The following is a 22,734-nucleotide window of genomic DNA, read 5'->3' on the forward strand; positions in this document are numbered from 1 at the left end:
CACAACTACAACTTAGACTTTACCTTACAAATGTAAACAATATAACCTAATCATATGTACCCTCATATTAATCTGAAATTTAAAATAATAATAATAAAAAGAATGTTGCCTAGCTTCTCTAGTATCTAATACCATAGGTAGGATACATTGAAAGTATCCAATAAATGTTCATTAAATGAAATAGTGAAGGCGTGAAAGTCTTTATATTAGATTTAGCTCTGGTAAACTCAGAGTTCACAGTAACACAATTTAATATACAAAACATTATGTTGTCCCAAATATATTCTAAAACATACATATCTCTCTTGGCTTACAGTTCTTTGAGGTAAAAACTAAGGCTTCCTTTGTGTTTTAGAAGATACCAGCAATGAACAAAATTCTCTCAAAAATATTTTAATTTTTACATAATACATATAGCCAAAAATCACTTTTTTAAACAGAAAAAAGCTAATAGGCATTATTTTCCCCACACAAAAAATAAACTATCATCAACAAGTTACGAGTGATTACACTGTTTAAATAATACATTCTGTTCCTAAGTGCAAAGTAAAGTTTGTACCTTTCTACCTATTCTCCCTTACCCATAACCTCAAGCAATATTTATGTTACATAAAGGAGTCTCTATTAGGCCTATCCTAGTCCTATTATATCCTGGAATGTCCCATGTTCCAAAATTAATCCATTCTCTTCCCTTACTTCAGTCAAATTTCTCATTCTCTCAGCAGGGCAATACTCAGCTAATGTTGAAAGCAAGAAAGCACTCTCCAGAAATCTAAGGACAGCACCAGCATATGAATAACTAATGTTTAATATTCTCAAAGATTATCTACATTTTAAAAGAGGTAGTAATAAGTACAAATAAATATTAATATTATCTCTCTTAATATGAGAGATTTTTGAGAAATTTCCCAAAGGGCAAGAAAGGAAAGGAAGACAGAAGTCCATCTACTCAGAACTAAACAAACTGTAATCAAGTTATAAAGGAATGAGTACAAATTTTTGCTCATTTCAGAAAAGAATTTATGAACAGGAAATATGAGAAAAAGGACACCTAGGCCGTGCGTGGTGGCTTACACTTATAATCCTAGCACTCTGGGATGCCCAGGATGGTGGAGACCAGCCTGAGCAAAACTGAGACCCCATCTCTACTAAAAGTAGAAAAACTGAGGATAACTTGAGCCCAAGTTTGAATATGCTGTGAGCTGTGATGCCATGGCACTAAACCCAAGGTCACAGCTTGAGACTCTGTCTCAAAAAAAAAAAAAAAAAGAAAAAAAGAAAAAGACAAAGGAAAGAAAAGAGAACTTCTGTAACTCCTAGCATTGTTTTGTGACTCATATAAAATCTATAAGAAAATACCTGCTACAGGGCAGATTCTATATATGTAATTACAAAGAACTTGGTATCCAACTCTAGAAACGATGTAGAGCCAAGAATTTGAGAAAGTAGATCTGTACTGGGTAGCCCTACAGGGCTTTTTATAGGCATCAAGAAAACCTGCACTGGGCTAGGTGTGATGGCTCATAATCCTAGCACTCTGGAAGGCCATGTCAGGAGGATCCCTTGAGGCCAGGAGTTTAAGACCAGCCAAAGCAACATAGAGAGAATACATCTCTACAAAAAATAGAAAATTTAGCCAAGAGTGGTGGCATATGCCTAGTCCCAGCTCTGCAGTACAATCACTCTTGAGCCCAAGAATGAGGCTGCAGTGAACTATGAGGACACCTGTCTCAAAAATGAAAAGAAAAGAAAACCAGTGCTCTTCAATCAGTTTTTCATATATTTTCTGGATATGCTGAAATGGCCTCAATGAATACATACATAAAAACAATAGCTTCTGACACCTACATACCATTTTCGGCTTAGGGTTCTTTGATATGAAACTAAGGCTTCCTTTGTGTTTCAGAAGATAATAGCAACCAATGAGGTTCTCTCAAAAGCACTTCATAATTCTTATATGATACTTACATAGATTACCAGAGGCATAAATTATAGTAAGTCCTCATTTAACATTGTTGGTAGGTTCCTGGAAACTATGACTTTAGGTTAAATGAAATGACATATAATAAAACCAATTTCTTATCTTATAATAACACAACATTATTTGAGGACCTGCTTGAATTTTTCACTTAAAGTCACTGTTTCCAACAACCTATCAATGACATTAAATAAGGACTTACTGCATAAATATTTCCAAGTCAAAAGTCTACATGAGGCCAGTTACTCTCCCCTCGTTCTGAGAAATCATATGAGAATAGTCATGAGAGTGTATCTGAAGAACAAAATAATTTCCTTCCTATTATCACAGGCTAATGAGTAATGAATACGAAAATACAATCAATCTAATTGACCCTGGTTAGGCATACTCTAAGCAATACCAAAAATATTCAAATTGTCCCTATGTTCACTACTGGGCTGACATGCTATCATTAAATCACCTATATTTGAAGTCAGCAACTTTTTTCTTCTTTTTGAAACAGGGTCTCACTCTGTTGCCCATGGCATCAGCCCAGCTCACAGGAACCTCAAACTCCTGGGTTCAAGTGATTATCCTGCCTCAGACTCCCAAGTACCTGGGGCTACAGATGCCCACCATGACACCAGGCCAATTTTTTTTTTTTTTTTTTTAATTTTTAGTAGAGATGGGGACTTGCTCTTGCTCAGGATGGCATCTTGAATTCCTAACCTCAAGCTATCCACCTGCCTCGGCCTCCCAGAGCACTAGAATTACAGGCATGAGCTATTTTTCTACTTCAATATGAATCTCACTACTTACCTTCACATTTGTGTTTTCCTTTTCCTCTCTTACGCCATTTAAATACCACCAACTTGGGAAAGAAAATAGGTAATATATTTGCATTTACAGAAAAGTTCTTTAGAAGTATATAGACTCTTCAATATGTATAATACCAAGAACACAATAAATATTCTACTGTAGTTCTACAAGACAGTGAAATGTTCTCTTGGTATATTTGTCAAAATTTTATTCTATTTGCAACAGTTTTTCTCTGTCTACATATTCGTTCTAAGAAAAATACTATTATATAATCTGCTTGTTCTAGTCATTCATCTGTAACACATCACTACTCAGTACTTTGTACTATTCCATTGTATGAATATGACTTTAAACTGATCATTATGTTGACTACTTGAGTTATTTTCAACTTTTAGCAATTATAAATAGCATGATGATGAACAAACTGGTATATATACCTTTACAACATATCTCTGAGTATTTTCTAACAATAATTCTCTAGAAGTAGAATTTGAAATAAAGGGGATGAGAAAAAAGAGTGGGTAGCTCAAGGACACAGGTAAAGGTGGGAAAATAAGGGAACAAGGCAAAAAGATGACAAAGAGGTGAGAGGACTTCTCTTTAAACATACAGATAAAAATAACGTCTACATTTATTAGTAGTCACTCCTCTACTATTTTCAACAAACTCCTATTACTTAAGCTTACCTAGGCTGAAACTCTCCCATACAATTTTAACAAACAGAACTCCTTTTTGAAAACTTCTTTTCTATGCCTGGATGTTTATGGGATTAATTCTGATACTTAATATTAAAATATTGTTAGACTTGATTTACAGGAGTCCCTATACATTGAGTATTTTACTTCCTGGAATTTAGCAGTTCACACATAAAGTTTTTTTTTTTATTATAGAAGTTTTCTTTAGTATGGCTTTATTATTTTGTTTGCAATTTCTGTTTTATGCTTTGGAAAATGAATTATCTTTGGTTACATAGCTTTATATTGCCTATCCTCCATACCTAACTCATCTCTCATCCTTTTAGCTTCTTCTCATCCTTCTTGGTGTCCACAATCTATTTTCCTACCGTGTAGTGAATTTTTCTCCATTTTTGCAACTTAGTAGTTATATGGGAGGTCACATCAAGGGTAAATTAATTAACTGCTAGGTTAATTAATTTGATTAGGTTAGCTAGATTCTAATTTATATTTTAGGTTACCCTCTGATTATTTTTAATTTGTCTCAATTTCTTTAAAATATGTCTTTACAAATCAAGAATGTTTTCATACATTGATATTAATGCTGATAGAGATGTTAAGAGTTTGAAAAGAAGGAGAATGATAAGGAATGTCAGGTAGGAAATGAATATAAAAGGAATGATTTTTAAAAGGGAACTGGGCCAGATACAGTGGTTCACACATGTAATTCTAGCACTCTGAGTGGCTGAGGTGGGAGAATCACTTGAGGTCAGGAGCTCGAGACCAGCCTGAACAAAGGACCCAATCTCTAATAAAAATAAAAATAAAATATTAGCAGGGGCGTAGTGGTACACACCTGTAGTCCCAGCTATTTAGGAGGCTGAAACAGGAGGACTGCTTGAGCCCAGGAGTTCAGAGTTACAGTGAACTATGATCATGCCACTACACTCTAGCCAGAGCAACAGAGCAAGACTCTGTCCCAAAATAAGAATTAAAATTCAAAGAAACAAAGAATAACAAATCTTCTTGACAACATTCACTTTACAAACAAAGACGTTTTAATTTTCCCAAATGCCTCCCAAACAGCCAAATGATTAATGGTGACTACTATCTTAAACAAAATATTTGGGGACATTAATCTACTAAATCCACAAAACCTGTACATTAAAAGATTTTAGTCAAATAAACTGGAGAGAGATTTTAATTACATAGCATGGCAGTGAGCATGCATGAGTAGCAAAATCAAACAAAGGTCCTTGCCGGGAGCCAAAACATATCACAAAAATGCCCCTTGCTATCTTGATTTTACCAGCAAACTATTCTCAGGAATTCAACCGTAAATAGCAACGGTACTTTCCCCTTGCATATCTTCTCAAAAATGCACCCCCCGCCTTAGGGTCCTTCTCCTAGTAATTTCTCAGAAACTAGCCCCCCTCCCCACCCTGTTAGGAACAGCCCTTAGTTACTTCCTCGTTTGTGTGCTTATAAGCCCAGCTGAAAAATAAACTCGACGGAGCTTGATCAGACTCTTGACTTGCTCTCATTCTTTCGTGTCTCTTGTCCCCTCATTCGACTGACCCCTTTGTTTCCCAGGTCCCCGTTGAATTCCCCGGCGGGCCGGGGCAGGTCCTTATTTGCTGTTAGTGAAACATGTTACTTTTATAAATGTTAAGGAGAAAGCTTCAATGAGACTGAACTGATACAAACCATGTGGGGAAGAGTTAAAAAAAATCAAGTGCTATTAATTTATTATGTATTACAAAACTTAAAACTGCTTGGTAAATATTCACTATTTTAGTGTAATGACAAAACAGAAAATAACCCATCTTGGTTAAAGACATTTTTCATTCAAACCAAGGATAACCAAAAAAAACACAAAGAATTACAATGGTAGGGTGGCATCTGTGGCTCAAGGAGTAGGGCGCCGGCCCCACATGCTGGAGGTGGTGGGTTCCAACCCAGCCTCAGCCAAAAACTGGAAAAAAACACACACACACCCCCCCCCCAAAAAAACCCCACATTATTGGCGGCACCTGTGGCTCCAGGAGTAGGACCCTGGCCCAATATGCCAGAGGTGGCGGGTTCAAAGCCAGCCCCGGCCAAAACTGCAAAAAAAAAAAAAAAAAGAATTATAATGGTGATAATTTTGAGAACCTAACATATTCTTAAGAAAACCAGAATTGTGATACTCAAGTGTGCTTTCTAAAATATAAAAGAAAATTAATAACTGAGAAAATTTATCTTTCATAAGGAAAATAATTTAAAGAAAACAACCACATACAAAAGTTTTTAAGACAGTATATCTTGGCATATTGATTTTTTTTAAGGAAAGAATTTTTTTTTACATATTACTAACAAAGGTGCCTTTCCTTCTAATTTGCCATTCAAGAGTCTTCTCTGGGCGGCACCTGTGGCTCAATCAGTAGGGCGCCGGCCCTATATACCGAGGGTGACGTGTTCAAACCCGGCCCCGGCCAAACTGCAACCAAAAAATAGCCGGGCGTTGTGGCAGGTGCCTGTAGTCCCAGCTACTCGGGAGGCTGAGGCAAGAGAATCGTTTAAGCCCAGGAGTTGGAGTTGCTGTGAGCTGTGTGAGGCCACGGCACTCTACCGAGGGCCATAAAGTGAGACCCTGTCTCTACGAAAAAAAAAAAAAAAAGTCTTCTCCAATAGCCATAAAATTAATTTTCACTTCATTTATACAAATACACAGATTCATTATTCCATTCAGGAAAAAAATATACATTCTGATAACGTAACTTTAATTTCTGTACTTACATCTTCCAGCAAGGTAGCTATAGACACGGAGTTGGCATTTACTATAAAACTTCTATTCCCTAATAACTATAAATTATACTTATTTTTGGACACTGGTGTATATTTTTAAATGAATCAATTTCTTCCCAACTACATTATTTTTTACATAATATTAAAAATAAAAGATAAGAGGCTCGGCGCCTGTAGCTCAGCAGTTAGGGCACCAGCCGCAAACACTGGGGCTGACAGGTTTGAACCCGGCCCAGGTCTGCCAAACAACAACAACAACAACAACTACAACAAAACAAAACAAAACAAAAGTAGCCGGACGTTGTGGCAGGCACCTGTAGTCCTAGCTACTTGGCAGGCTGAGGCAAGAGAATCGCTTAAGCCCAAGAATTAGAGGTTGCTGGGAACTGCGATTTCACAGCACTCTACAAAGGGCAAAATAGTGAGACTCTGTCGCAATAATAAATAAATAAATAAAAGATAAGAAATACTGATTAAGGCCAGGCACAGTGGTTCATGCCTGTAATCCCAGCACTTTGGGAGGCTGAGGTGAGCAGATCACCTGAGCTCACGAGCCTGACAGGGACACCCCATCTCTAAAAATAGCTGGGCATTGTGGTGGGTGCCTGTAGTCCCAGCTACTCGAGAGGCTGAGGCAAGAGAATCGCTTGAGCCCAAGATTAAAGGTTACTATGAGCTATGATGTCAGGGCACTCTGCTGGGGGCAATGAAGTGAAACTCAGTCTCGAAAAAAATAAAATAGAATAAAATAAATAAATACTGATTAAGTAATATGTTAATAGATGCTAAGAGTGAATATTAGAAAACTTAAAAGAAGACTCGGTGCTTGTGGCTCAAGCGGCTAAGGCGTCAGCCACATACACCTGAGCTGGGAGTTTGAATCCAGCCCAGGCTAGCTGTGTGTTGTGGCGGGTGCCTGTAGTACCAGCTACTTGGGAGGCGGAGGCAGGATAATCGCTTGAGCCTAGGAATTGGAGGTTGCTGTGAGCTGTGATGCCACAGCACTCTACCCAGGGTGACAGCTTGAAGCTCTGTCTCGAAAAAAAGAAAACTTAAAAGAAAATCCTAAAAACATTTGGAAAAGCAGGCAATTTAAAAAAAAAAAATAAGAGACAATGAAGAGTAATCAATGCTATCAGATACTATGTCAAGTACTATACTAATATAAATTAATAAGGACTCATGGAATATGATGTGATAAAATGTTTTTTAAATTATTTAGTAACTGCTGTTAAAACATCAATCAATTCAGAGAAAAAAATGACCTTGTTGGCCAGCCACAGCAAAAGCAAGACTCCATCTCTACTAAAAATGGAAAAATTAGCCAGGCGTCATAGCATATGCCTGTAGTTCCAGCTGCTTGGGTGGCTGAGGCAGGAGGATTGTTGGAGCCTAACAGTTTGAGGTTTCAATGAGGTAAGCTGACACCACTGCACTCTACTGGCAACAGAGCAAGAGGGAGGGAGGGAGTGTATAAGGGAAGGGAAGAGGAGGGGGAAGGGAGGGAGGGAGGGAGGGAGGGAAAACTTGTTAAATACATACCTCATATCATTCTCTGCTATGGTCTGGTTGTCTGTGTTCCCTCCAAAATTCCCAGGTAGAAACCTAATCCCCAATGTGTTGGAATTAAGAGGTGGGGCCTTTGCAGTTGACTGGTAAGAAAAGAACCTCCATGTATGGAATTAAGTGTCCTTTAAAGAGGTCTGAGGGAGCTTGTTTGCCTCCTCCACCTTGTGGGAACACAACTAGATGATGCTGTCTTTATGAACAGGTCCTCACCAGACACAGAATCCGACAGCACCTTGATCTTTAACTTCCCAGCCTCCAGAAATGTAAGAAATAAATTTCCATCATCCATAGCCATGTACCTTAAGAGTATTTTGTTACAGAAGCCTGAACAAACTAAGATATATCCTAAGAAATCTAAAGAAAAAAAGTATGAAAAAAACAAATAAAATTTATAGGAAAAAAGTAGATAATGCTAACTACAAAGAAGAGTTGTTATGTCGTTGCTTTTTACTTTTAGAACAGAAAAAAATGTACAGGAAAAATTAAAGATGAAAAACTAATCAAAACCAATTAATTTACAGAGAACTACCCTGTCCTTTTTTGTCAGTGCTCTGCTGTACCTAGCACAACATAGTATGTTTATAGCAACCTTTCCTTAATTAAGGAACAAAGGCCACAAGTGACCATATTCTAACTCAATGATATCAATCTTAAGAGTTGATTTTATATAGTTCAACATACATAACAAGCACTCAAAGAATTCTGCAAGGACTAAAAAGAGAGAAAAGAAAAATCTAAGCAGGGAAATCCAAATGTAGATGTCCCCAAACTCAAAAACATTTAAATTAATAACAGACTATTAAAATGCTAGGTAGGAGGACAACGTACACAGAAAATGCACATAAAATTTTGATGAGAGAAGAGGAAACTGACAATCATGACAGTTATACAATAAATTACATTTACATACTTACAGAAGAAGCCATTGAGATTTACATTGTTATTTTTAGGTAACTATTTCAATTCTTAAAATGATTTAAAATGCTATAAAAATATTAAGATAAAAAGCAAGTTTTTAAAAGTATTTTAAAAGGTTAAAAATATAAGTACAATAAAAGCTAGCCTATCCAGAATCCTTGGGAAGTGTTACAGAATAGTTGAAATTTCTAAATGGCTTAAATTATTAAAACTTTTAAATATTATAAATCTTAGAAAATAGATATGAATTTGCCTAACTTCTTAAGCAGAACAGAGAATTAAAATCATATTTTGCATGATAGAATCCAAGGATCCCATTACGAACACACTGAAAATAAATATCCTGGAGATTATCACTAAAATGTACAGAGCAGTATTTTCCTGTATCACTATTATCTGTTTGTGTTAATGTCTTTTTCTTGATATTTCTTCTCCTTTTTGTTACTTATAAACATACAGTGTTGTGACTAAGGATGCTGGTCAGCATTAAGCAAAAAGCTGGATACTACACAACTCCCAATATAGCTCTGCGTAGCCTCTAAGGTCATATTCCAACTCAAACACAAAACCCAAACTCAATTTTTTCAATTGCAAAATGCAAATTATAATAGCACCTAAGTACATAGGGCTGTTGTGACTACTGAGATAAAACCAATTAAGTATTCAATTGGTACAGGCATATAGTAAACAATAAATATAAACTATTCCTTTCCTCTTACTATGCCTTAAAAATTAAATAGCTCAAGTTTTTAAAGAATATATGTGTTCGTGCAAGTATGTGCATGGTCCTGTGTATGTGTGTAGAAAAAAGTCTAGGAACAATACAGGTTAATCCTTAATCCCAAAATCCAAATGCTCCAAAACCTAAAACTTTTTGGGCACTAAGATGAGGCCAGAAGCAAAAAATTTCATACCTGACCTCATGATGGGTCATAATCAAAATGCAATCAAAACTTCGTTTCATGCACAAAATTATTAAAAATATTGTTTAATTTACCACCTAGCTATATGTACATATTCTGAGTTTAGACTTTCATCCTACCCCCAAGATACCTCATTATGTAATATGCAAACATTCTGAAATCAAAAAAATTCCAAAACCCAAAGCATTGGTCCCAATCATTTAGAATAAGGGATACTCAACCTGTTCTTCAAAAAGTTAAGAATGTTCCAATAAGGTAATGCTTCCTACAAATAAGGACAGCATAAATAAAAAAGATAGGCAGTAACAAATGTTAGCAAGGATGTAGAGAAATGAGAACACTCATACATTGCTTGTAGATGCACACACTTTGAAAAACAATTCAGCAGTTTCTTAAAAAGTTAATCATAAATTTATCATATGGCCCAGCAATTCCAGTCCTAGGTTATCTACCCAAAAGAAGTAAAAACCTATGTCCACATAAAGACTTACACACAAACATTCAAGGAAGTATTATTCATTTGACCCAATATCGAACAGGCAGATATATAAAATGCAATACATCCAACCAATGAAATACTATTCATCAATAAAAAGTATTGATACATGTTTCATGAATGAAACCTCAAAAACATAACATGCTGAGTGAAAGAAACCAGACATAGAAGACCACCATGTATGATTACATTTTATGAAATGTTCAAAAAAGGCAAATCTAAAGACAAAATACATTAGTAAATGCCTGTAGCTAAAGGTGGCAACAAGGATTAATTGTAAATGGCCACTAGGGATTTTACTAGGAGCAGGTAAATTTTAAAAACTGGAATATGGTGATGGCTACATAATTCAGTAAACTTACTAAAAACAATTACAACTAAATAAATGTTAACCTATGTAAATTACACCTCAATGGAGTTTTTTCCCCCCTCCAAAAAAAATTAACAGTGATTATCTTCATCTCTTAGTGTCACAGGTAACTTTTTTTCCAGTTTTACTTTTGAACATGGTTGGAGTAGAATTTATTTATAAAAAATACAAATTAAATGTTAAATTTATTGAAATTATAAAATAGACTGAGTAAATGCCTCTCTATGAAGTGCTTTGTCTTTATGGTATCTACTTTGGCTGTTTATTTTTTTTTTTTGGTAGAGACAGAGTCTCACTTTATTGCCCTCGGTAGAGTGCCGTGGCGTCACAGTTCACAGCAACCTCTAGCTTCCAGGGCTTAGGTGATTCTCTTGCCTCAGCCTCCGGAGTAGCTGAGACAACAAGCATCCGCCACAATGCCGGAGCCAGGTTTGAACCCGCCACCCTCGGTATATGGGGCCTGCGCCCTACCCACTGAGCCACAGGCACCGCCCAGCTGTTGTATTTTTATCATTTCATTTTGTAGCCAAGATCTGGACAGAGACAGGCTGCTAAATAGTTCTATTAAGTTTCACTATGTACATTTTTGGATTCAAAGATGAAAGAAAAATTAGTGACTTCGTATGGAGTTTCCTGAAGATACTGCCAGAGGTAATATTGTGACGTGAAATATTTTAAAGTTTATTTTCATGAGCTTTTCTGAATGAAAAGATAATATATGCTATTTAGACCAATTTAGTTATCTCAAGTGTGAGTCTAAGCAAAACAAAAATATCAAAAGCAGAACACAAAATTTCTAAATACTTAGGTCCAAGACTTGTTTGTTTTGTTTTGTGATTATTCGGGGTTTGGGGAGGAGGGTTGTTATTTTTTTTTTCAAGACAGGGTCTTACTCAGTCACCCATGCATCATCATAGCCCACTACAGCCTCCAACTCCGGGCTTAAGCAATCCTCCTGCCTCAGCCTCCCGAAGTGCGAGGCTTACATGTCTGAGACACCACACCAGGCACCAAGACTCTTTTTAAGAAATTTTTCAAGGGACTCTTGTTAACACAAACTAAAGCCTCAGAATAACTGCTTTCTACATTCATGAAATAATCAGAGATGAGCTGAATATGGTATTAGATTATATAAAAAAATATATAGAATAATCCATATATGGAAGCTTAAATAAAGAAATCAAAGTGGATCTGAAAAGTTATGATAAAAAGAACTTTCATTTCCAAGGGCTGCCTTAACAGATAACAACGTGACAATATAACTTACATTAATTTGTTACTATCACCTTTACCCCACTAGAATGTAAATTTACTAAAGCCATATTGGATTCACTGCCGTATCCCAGCACTGAAGCCGTTATCTGGAACATACAAGGAGTTCAATAAACATCTCAATGATTATACGTGGGTCATTACAAAAGTTTTGAGATACACAAAAATTAAGAAATGTAAAATCCACACTTATGGAAATGAATGAAGCTGTCCCCCACCCCAACACAATAAGCCGAGTAAGTTGAAACTTGCATGGGTCAATCAGAAAAGATGCTGTCAACTGTGTTTCCTGGAAGTGAGATAATGGAATGTAACACAGTCTGTCTGAAAACTTTCATAGAGATCTCATTCACAATTTTCTCTGTGTATGCTTAACCTAATCAAAAGAGACAAACTAGTTACCTGCCACTAGATGGGGTAGCAAAGAAAGAGCTAGTCAACAAACAGTCCTCCCATCTGGAACATTGCAACTGCTCCTTGTTTTTGCCTTACTTTTCCTTCCCATACTGTCAACAAGACTACTACTTTCCCAAAGAAAATGACTCTTCTGGAGGATGGTCTCATCAGTAGTCAGGGCTACTGTATATATTTTGCCTTTCTTTCCCTTTAAACAGTGTCCCAAAGTTAAGTTCCAAGAAATAATATATCCCAGGAAAGTTATATGAGTTAACAGATACTGAAACGGATCAAGTGAATTTAGAAAAAACTTCATTAGGCTCGGCACCTGTAGCTGAAATGGCTATGGCACTAGCCACATACACCAAAGCTGGCGGGTTCAAATCCAGCCTGGGCTGGCAAACAACGACAACTACAACCAAAAAATAGGCATTGTGGCAGGCACCTATAGTCCCAGCTACTTGGGAGGCTGAGGCAAGAGAATCACTTAAGCCCAGGAGTTTACAGTTGCTGTGAGCAGTGACACCATAGCACTCTACCCAGGGTGACAGCTTGAGACTCTGTCTCAAAAGAAAAGAAAAGAAAAACTTCATTAAACAAAATTGAGCAGATTTATTTCTTGGAGAACTTTTCAGAATCTTAACTATGCTCATGTGCATTGAAATATCCAAAATGGAAACAGATTACACACAGTAAGCTAAACTTATTTTTTCAACCCATATACCTGTAGAGAATGCCCCCTTATCATTACCTCTATGACTCCTTTCCCATTAAAACCTTCTTGTGGTCACCCCTTTCACTCCTCTTCTGTTATTGTGCCAATTTCCAACCTTGAACTCTAAACCTAACATCTACAGAGTATCTTCATATATATTCAACCTCAGAAAGCAGAAGTTGAACTAGTTACAGCCTTAATATCAAAGAAAGTCCTGAAACTTAGAGGCTGATTGGAATATGTCCCACTACATCCTCCCACCAGAGAAAACAATGCTACCTTTAAACCCAATCCCGCAACAATCCTAAATTCTTTGAAACTAAAAATAGCTGTTATCTCATCTGCCAGCAGATGGCCAGACTATTTTTAATTCAGGATTCTCTAGAGCAGGAATGGATCAGGTTAAGCTAGGGCAGCCTAGACTCCCTCACTCTGCAGAGAGCTGTAGTAGGGCAGGTACCAAGAGAGGGCAACCTGGAGCTGTTCCTGGCTCCTAGGCTTCCCAGCAGTCAAAACAATGGGGGAAGGGGGGCAGGGTTGTCTAAACCACATCAAACTAAAGTCTGATATGAGAAAATCTGAAAAAAATTTAAATATATCCCTTAAAGGTTTATTTTTCTTTTTGTGAAAATAAAAGTTCCTTTATATAGTATCCTATTTATATTTATATATTGTTTTAATGACATAAAATTTCCCCTAATCGGGCGGCGCCTGTGGCTCAGTCGGTAAGGTGCCGGCCCCATATACCGAGGGTGGCGGGTTCAAACCCGGCCCCGGCCAAACTGCAACCAAAAAATAGCCGGGCGTTGTGGCGGGCGCCTGTAGTCCCAACTACTCGGGAGGCTGAGGCAAGAGAATCGCTTAGGCCCAGGAGTTGGAGGTTGCTGTGAGCTGGGTGAGGCCACGGCACTCTACCGAGGGCCATAAAGTGAGACTCTGTCTCTACAAAAAAAAAAAAAAAAAAAAAAATTCCCCTAATCTAGATGTTTCCTACGAGTTATGCTTTTTTAACCAAAAAGACATATTCTTAATTAAGAATACATAATAAACTGTAATCTCATAAGTATGATTTACAGAAAATCTATTTATAATTGGCCATTATGTTAAAAGGTGGCTAATTTTGAATGCCAATGGTCTAAAATCTACTCACATCACAATAAAATGATTCTCAAACAAAAAAGGATTAAAAGTCGTACATACTACATATTTTCTTGTTTACTCTCTATCTCCCTTCAGCTCCATAATAGGTATTCAATAAACATTGAGAGGGAAATGACTATCAGCAGGTGTATTTAGAAGGGTTATTTATACTGCCTGCAAAATGCCTCTGCACCTCTACCATGCAACTCCCACCTGCTTATAACCTATAGGTCTGGTATGAACAAATCAGAATATTCCAATTTACTTTCCTATCCTGCATGATGGCAACAGATTATCAAGAGACCAAAGTGGAACCTGGCCCAGGTCTCAACAGTGAAGAGGAACAGGAAGATCTCTAACAGTTACTAAAGATAATACATATTAGGGGATACCATCTTCCTGGCAGACTATACTTTCTGCAAAGATGAAATGGGTTACCCTTATCAACTTAAGATTGGTGATACTGTTGATGAATAAACTAGAAAGGAAGAAACAAAGTTCACCAGAGATAGCTACCATGAGAATGCTGAGATTTTGCTTTGTAGGAAGCTAAATGAAACTTTTATGAAATGTGAAAAAAAAAAATGCCTTCTACACTGCAAATGAAGACAGTACTCTGTCCTATGACTCTGGGATGCTGATGCAGGTGGATTACCTGAGCCACAGTAAGACCCCGTCTCTAAAAGTAGCCAGGCCTTGTGGGGGGCACCTGTAGTCTCAGCTTCTTGGGAGGCTGAGACAAGAGAATCACTTAAACCCTAGAGTTTGAGGTTGCTGTGAGCTAAGATGTCACAGCACTCTACGCAGGGTGACAAAGAAAGACTGTCTCAAAAACTAAAAAAGACAATACTCTGCTCCTGCGTGGACAGTCACATTCTTCATAATAAGCTTCTATTAACTATATGGAAAGGGTAAAAAAGTAAAAACTGGAGAAATCTGGAACAGATAACACCGGTACAGCTGCAACACAAAGCACTAAGTAATTTCTGCCTCTAGAAATGGCAAGGACCACTTAGAGAGTGATAGGCCCTCTAAAGATGCCACTCAAGAGCGGCAGGAAAATTGAATGCATGAATTGACAGAACAGTACCTTCACATTCATGGCACATTAGAGGGAATGTGATCATACAATCATTAAGTTCAATACTCTCATTTTAACAGAGAAGGAACTTAGGCCCAGTAACTTGCCTCATAACACAGCAATGTAACAGAACTGAGATTTAAACCAGCATCACAGACTCTCATTCCAGTGAGCCCTCCATTAAAATATGCTTATTTATGTTATCAGCTTGGAGAGGAACATATATATATACACACACACACACACACAAAGCACTTAACTTCTTCAGTTTGATACTTACAATTCAGCATATTAAAATATATCCTAACATGGAAAATCTGAATTGTCAAAAACTAAAACTCCGATTTGAATCACTTAAGTTCTTTAACTTGCAAGTTACTCATAAACCTTCATATAACAATTTTATTTAAACCCTAAAATCACTTTCTCCCTCATCCTACTCCAATTTAATAATTATTCCTTTAAGGACCCAGTTATAAATTCAGTTTTTACCACTATGCAACTAATGGTCTTTTTCTAGCTACAAGAAAAACAAAATAGGAACTTCTGATTCATGAAGATAAAAAAAAAAAACATAAGCCCATTATTCTCAAAATACAAAATTTTTAAGATTAATTTTTTCCATGTTTTTCATATCACCAATTTTAAGGATATAGAAAAAAATAACTATACAGATATTATAGCAAATAGTAGCCTTTTTTAATAACTAAAAACTACTTTTAAGGTATCTTTATCCCTTAATTTTACCATACATCTAAGTTATTATGGATTTCCCCCCATTTTTTTTCAAAACCCATTTAACAAGCTTCCTTTTCTCTGTGTGTTAATAAAATAAAGTATAAAAAGCATTAGGAATTCACCTTTATGTTAAATGTCCAGGTCTCTCCAAGCATTTCACCTTTCATGCATGCAATAGGTAAGTGTTTCCCCTTTAACAATTTCTTATCTGACTACCCTCCCTTTAGGTATTGTTTGGATTTTCCCTGCTGTGGGCTTCATTACACTAGATCTCTTCCGTCTGAACTATAAATCACAATTCAAGCCTGAGAGCAGCTGCCGCTGTCCAGACATGTGGCTGGTGGGTGTCATTGTCTTTTTCATTTTCCTCATTTCAAACGCTCCCTTCTCCTGTCACCTAAAGCCAGTTTATGTAAAGGTTCTTTCCTTCTCTGCTTTTATATCGCCACCTCCACCGCCACCCCCACCCCCACCCCTTAACCATTGGTCTTGTTCTTCCAGGTCAGCCCAGTCGGATACATTACTCTATGTTTTTCCTGTGGCGGAGGCGGAGAGATGTCAGAACCGGCTGCACCTCTTGCAAAACCCTTCAAGACTGTCAACAAGGGAACAACTTCAGCCTATCTTCCCAAAGTACCACACCAAAGAAAAAAGTTACCGTAATTACGATATGGAACCCTTCCCACCCCCAGCCTTGACATACCGGCCCCACCTCAATTTCCAAGCTAATAAACAACAGGTCATCTTCCGCTTCATTATAAAGGGTGGTATCCTGTCCGCACCGCACAGCTGTCTCACACTCCATCCCTCGAACCCAGGTGCCCCGCTATCCCAAGCCCTGCTGCGGTCCCAGAGCCCAGCTAACTGCCCCTCCTCCTCTACCTCGCTTCTGCCCCACATCCAGCCGAGTTACTGTCCACTCCAGCCAGGCAGCCCAGAGCTCCACGAGGGCTCCCCGAAGTCCACGGAGCCGGCCCAGGGCGAGCTCCCTGGCGACCCCACCTCCAGCGGGCCGCGCTCCTCCACCCCTTCTCCCGGGCCTCCTCCCCGCTCACCTAACGCCACCTCGCAAGCTTTGCGCAGCTGGGAGTGATGCGCCTTCTTCACTTCCTTGTCGGCCAAAATCTTCTCCAGGGCCCGGGTCAGGAACATGTTCTTGGTCTTCTTCCCCTCATACATGGACGCAGAGGCGGCGGCGGCGGCTCGTCCGACCCGCGGCTCCCAGCGGCTGGAGGAGGGGCGGGGGGTGTAGGAAGAGGAGAAAGGAGAGGGGCTGGAGGTGGAGAGGAGGCGTGGAGGGCAACGACAGGATCACAAGGGGCGAGCGAGCGGGACCAGCCGAGTACCGGCAAGGGGCGTCGAGGGCCTCGCCACCCCGAGAAGCCTCCCCTCGAGGGCCGCGCCCGTCGGGCCTCCGCTTCTCCAGGCCTGAGGGTCGCTTCTTGGCCGCCCCCTTCACTCGTCCCTCCGGCCGGCGGCGGTGAAAGAGCCCGGCGCGGGCGGCCGTCCGCCGGAGACCGAGGGACAAGGCGGCGGCGGCGGCGGCGGCTCAGAGGCCCGGCGAGAGCAGGGCTGCCCTGGCTACCGTGGGGATTAGCACCCGCCGCGGCCGCGGACTGGCCTCCATCACCGCCGACCTGCCCCGGCCGCCATGTTGGGAGGAAACGACGCGTCACGCAGCGGCCGAACGGCTGCAGAGGAGGAAGCGGCGGCGGTGGTGGCGGCGGTGGCGGCGCTGCCTGCCCAGAGCTACCGCGGCGCCGGGAGGCTGGGGGCAGAGGGCGGCGAGGGAGGAGCGGCCCGACACGCAACGCTACGGCGGCCCGGCGGGGCCTCGCCGCCTCCCGCGTTCTCTTGCGGGGAGGGGCGGGGCGGGCGTCCTGCGGCGCTGCGTCCCGCACTCCGGGTGCCTCCAGGCCACCTGGCTGCGAGATCTGGGGCCTCAGACACTCTTGCTCCCGCCGGGTGAGCGGAAGTCCTGGCTACGCGGCACCCGCTTTCCAACTTTCTGGTTGGAAGTGCAGTCCTTTCCGTCCAGGGGTCACGGGAACACCTGCTTCGCCCGTTCTCAGCCGCACTGGTGTCCACCTGCCGCGCTCGACTTTGAATTCGCTCCCCTATGTACAAAACTGCTACCCAGGACCGTGTTTCCCGAGTACCTCAGGGAGGATTCTCATTTGGGAAAAGTAAGCTAAAACCAGTTGGCAAGGATTCAGAAATGTTTCACTTTTTCGTCTCTCTGTAGGATAAATCGAACTCTAGATTTCAGGTCCTTTCGGAATTGATTGTAAAGTTAAGGTGAACGTTTCAGAACGAGATTCCTTGGAGCTCTGTATTTTTTTCTGTGCCTTTATTATTAAGATTCAGTCCAGGACTTGTAAACAGTGTCAGAATGGAAAAGCTTTAAGTACAGTCTAACACGCACGTGACCATGTATGTGCTTTAGTATAAGACTAGAACTCAAATGTATGCAATGTTTCCTTCTGAGCAGCAAATTATAAAGAATACCAAAAAGAATTTACATGGTGTTCATGGGCACGTGTCCAAGTTCCAATCTACTGTGTAGCTCCATCCACACCGGGTCCCAAAATGTTAGGTTGTGTATTTCTCTGTTGTTAGATCAGATTTCCTTGGCAATGGTCTTGTCCTAATACAACATCCAAACCTAAGGATAAGCTGTGAAGTGAAAAAAATTGGATCAAACTATAAACTATAGGAAATGAAAACGGAAAACTTGAAGGAAATGAAAACGGAAACTTGAAGTGAAAAAAATTGGATCAAACTAAAAACTATAGGAAATGAAAACGGAAAACCCTGAATTAAAATGGACAAGTAGATTAATTTTTTTAACTTTATTGTCCTGAGAAACAAATCTAAAAAGCTTATTATTTTCATTTTAAAGACTATCTCTAGATTCCTAGAAATTAAAAATTCATTCTACTCTTAGATCAGACATAATATCGATTTCTATGTACCGTCTAATAGATTATAAACTTTTTGAGAACAAGCTCTATTTCTAATTTAGCTTTGTTTCTTCATAATGTGAGTGTTGTTCCAGGTACTGTTGAGGGAACCAGCTGATCACCAAATCCATTTACTTTTCTTTCTTAATACAGAGATACATTGCATTCCCTAGCCTCCCTGAAGTGAGATGTAGCCATTCAGGCTTAATACATTAAAAAAAATAGGAAAAAAATAAATCTTGGGCGGCGCTTGTAGCTCAAAGGAGTAGGGCACCAGCCCCATATGCCAGAGGTGGCCAGTTCATACCCAGCCCCAGCCAAAAAACTGCAAAAAAAAAAAATCAATCTTCCATGCTCTTTCCCCTCCTATGGCCACATGACCAAGGATGGCAGAACACAAGTTAGAAGGAGCCTGAGTCACTTATTACTCTTGAAGGAGAACTGTCTACCCACTAGGAATACCTGTTTTGGACTTTACATGAACAAATTAAATTTTCAGTTACGTTTAGCAGCCAGCTTTATCCTAAACAACATGCTTGGGATCATTAATGAACAATGCAGAGATCCATTTACAGGAGCTCACCATCTACCTCACAGCACATATCACAATCTCCAATCATCTTGTATGCTTGCTGGCTCATTAATGTTTCCCTTATAAGAACTGGAACCTCATTTGTCTATTCACTTCTGTATGCCCAGCATCTACTAGGTTACTAGCATAGAGAAGGTCTTTGCTATGAACTTGCTGAATAGAAACTTGAATAAATGAATGACACTGAGCTAAGTCAGGCTGACACCTGCCGTTTTGGACCTTGGCGGTATATAGTAGGGAAAGAAATATTAAACAAGTATATCTCCAGTGAATACACAAGGGGTGTCAAAAACTGTATACACATTTTTAAATATTTCATCTTTTTATTTATTTATTTATTTATTTGAGACAGAGTCTCACTTAGTCACCCTGGGGTTGAGTGTTGTGGTGTTATAGCTCACAGCACCCTCTAACTCTTGGGCTCAAGGGATCCTCTTACCTCAGCCTCACAAGTAGCTGGGAGTACAGGTGCCCACCACAAAACACTATATTTTTTTTTTTTTTTGAGATGGGGTTTCGCTCTTGTTTAGCTTGGTCTTAAACTCCTGAGCTCAAGCAGTCCGCCTGCCTCAGCCTCCCAGAGGGCTAGGTTTACAGGTGTGAATCACCATGCCCAGCTAGATATTTTACCTGTATATTGCTTTTTGAAGTTGAATTGAAGATACCATTATTAGTCAAGTGTATTTAGACATGCTTGCACATCCATTTTACCTGCTATTCATACACTTTTAGGGAATGATCAATTTTACTTCCAGTAAGATCTCTTAAAATGTATATATATTATTTTGGCACCCTCAGTATAATTACAAATGTGTTAAGCACAATTATAGAATAGTGTTGTGAGGTAATCTAGGTTAGGGATTCAAGAATGATTTCTCTGAAAAGGTAACATTTAAATTGAGACCTGAAGGAAGAGTAGATATTAGCCAAACTAAATCATAAAGAACTTTTAAGGCGCAAAGTCTCTTGGTGTAGGGGGAAGTTTGGCAAGTTTTAGGAAACAAAATAAGGCAATGTGGCTAGAAGTTAGGATCAGGAGGAAATGGTGTTAGTAAGGATGAAGAGGGAGCTAGGAACCAGATCATGCGGAACCTTGGCAGCCATGTTAAGGGTTTGGGATTTCTTTCTAAGAGCAGTGGAAACCCACATAAGGGTTTTAAGTAGGGGATGAAGTGATTAGATTGGGATTTTAAAATAATCCCTCTGTTTTGTGAAGAACCGATTGGAAGGGGACAAGTGAAGATCAAGGCAGAACAGTGTAGTACTGATCACAATTCCAGTGCAAGATGACTCAGGCTTGGGTTCAGGGTCACAAAGCAGGATTGTGGAGTTGATCAAGCCCTGCACCAGATGGCAACTGAGGATGAGATCCATCGTTTGCCCAGGAGAAGGAGCTCCTTTTCTAATTTGCGTAAGAGATAGACCAGAGGACGCAGTGGTGGCAGTGGAGACAGAGCAAAGTGGAAATATTTGAGAATACGTTGGTGGCAGAATGGACAGGAATTAATGATCGGAATAAAAGTAAGAGAGGTCATGATGAATGCCAGGTGTCTGACAAAAGCCTGTGAATAGGTAAAATGGCACTTGTGGAGATAGGCTAGACTGAAATGAAAGGTTTGAGGGCAGGGGTTCCGTGTTTCAGTGTTAGGTAAATAAACTCCTCTGGGATATGATGTAGCCTCCTAGGAGGAATGATTTCCGCCTTCTTTATTGTTAAGAGGACAATTCATCCTCCTCTTTTGCTAGGATTAGAACTTTACCCAAAAAGTGGTGGTGATTCATAGTGAGGTAGAGTGTGGTGGCAGTAGTTTTGGGAGCTGGGCACTTCCATCCACTCAAGATAATAACTGATCTGAAGCAAAAACGGGGTAAGCCTCTGGAATAATGCTAATATTCCTGAAGATAAAAGGAAGAATAATATTTTCAGTCTTGAATGGATGAGTGCATGGGGGTGTTAAGCGCAGACAGTTTTTACATGAAATTATATTTCCCTGGACATGTTTCCTTTTTTTTTATTAGTAATGTTACTTGGTGCTTATACAACTATTTAAATAAATCTATCTTCAGTATTGCCTTGAATTTGACTCCTCCAGTTTTCAAATCACTCAAATTCTATTTCTGAATTTCTAAAATGCATATTATCCTCTCAATTTTTAAAAAAAGTTTTTTCTTATATATAATTGCTTTCCTGAGTCCATTTTGCCTCTCAATTTGAAATCTCACCTTCCTATCACCTAATTACCCCTCATCATTTTCCCTTTCATCTAGAACTCTGCTGTATACTGGCTGCATTGGCTTTTCCCACTTTGGTTCCAAAGAAAAGACTTCGATCTGTGTTTTAGTGTCTTTGTTGGTGTGCTTTATCATTTTCCTTTTAAATATAGATACGAATTCAGTGTAACATAAAAGTTAAATAAAATGTTAATAAAATTTTAATGAATACTGTTATGTATTTGATGTTAAAAGCTAATATTAGTTAACATAAAAAATCATGTTCATTTAAGTAAAAAAAAAAAAAATGAAAATGTCTCCAATAGTAGTCTCTTTCTTTCTTTCTTTTTGTTTTGTTTTTTGGAGACAATGTCTCACTTTATCACCATCAATAGAGGTGTCACAGCTCACAACAAACTCAAACTGTTGGGCTCAAGAGATCCTCTTTGCCTCAGCTTCCCTAGTAGCTGGGACTACAGGGGCCTGCTACAATGCCTGGCTATTTTTACTGACAGGGTCTCAAATTCGTGAGCTCAAGCAATCCACTGGCCTTGGCCTCCCAGAGTGCTAGGATTACAGGCATGAGCTACTGCACCTGGCCTACAGTAATTGTCTCTTACACGATCTCACCAATAATTCCCTTAGCTTTCAAAACATTCCCTAATCTTACCCTTGACTTTTGTAAGGGCTGAAAAAAATTCTTTCTTCCTTCTACCCATTTAAAGTTCATTGGCTGAAGCCCTGCAAAGTAGAGTGACAAAAGATAGATTAGCAAGAGAAAAGCAAATGTTTATTAACCTGTGCATGGCATATATACTCATGGGAGTCTTTCTTTCTTTCTTTTTATTTAAACATAAAAGAGTTTATTTTCTCATGTATTCAGATGTTACTGACTTTGGTTAGTTGCTCAAGGATGTCAAGAAAAAAAGTCTTTGCAATTTTTTGCATTTTCCTAACTGTACCATTATGGCTGCTAAAACTCCAGCCACCAAACAGGTGTTCCACATTAAGAGAAAGAAAGGGAGAGGCCAAAAAGAGGCAGTTTCCACTAACTCAGCCCACTGTTAAGAACTTAGAGAAGCCTCACCCAGTGATGTCCACTCTCATTTTATT

The 22,734-nt window shown here is 39.3% G+C and overlaps 1 protein-coding gene across 1 annotated transcript in view; it reads right to left on the reverse strand.

Annotated features, from left to right (window-relative positions):
* Positions 1-17,521, reverse strand: part of ARFGEF1 (ADP ribosylation factor guanine nucleotide exchange factor 1) — a 167,863-nt gene extending 150,342 nt beyond the window's left edge. The window contains exon 1 of the mRNA XM_053559499.1: positions 16,911-17,521. Within this exon, the coding sequence (XP_053415474.1) occupies positions 16,911-17,034 (124 nt within the window). The 5' untranslated portion in view covers positions 17,035-17,521. The remainder of the gene's footprint in view (positions 1-16,910) is intronic.
* Between the last annotated feature and the right edge of the window lie 5,213 nt (positions 17,522-22,734).

This window comes from Nycticebus coucang, chromosome 13 (genome assembly GCF_027406575.1).
Source record: "Nycticebus coucang isolate mNycCou1 chromosome 13, mNycCou1.pri, whole genome shotgun sequence".
NCBI classification, from domain to species: domain Eukaryota; kingdom Metazoa; phylum Chordata; class Mammalia; order Primates; family Lorisidae; genus Nycticebus; species Nycticebus coucang.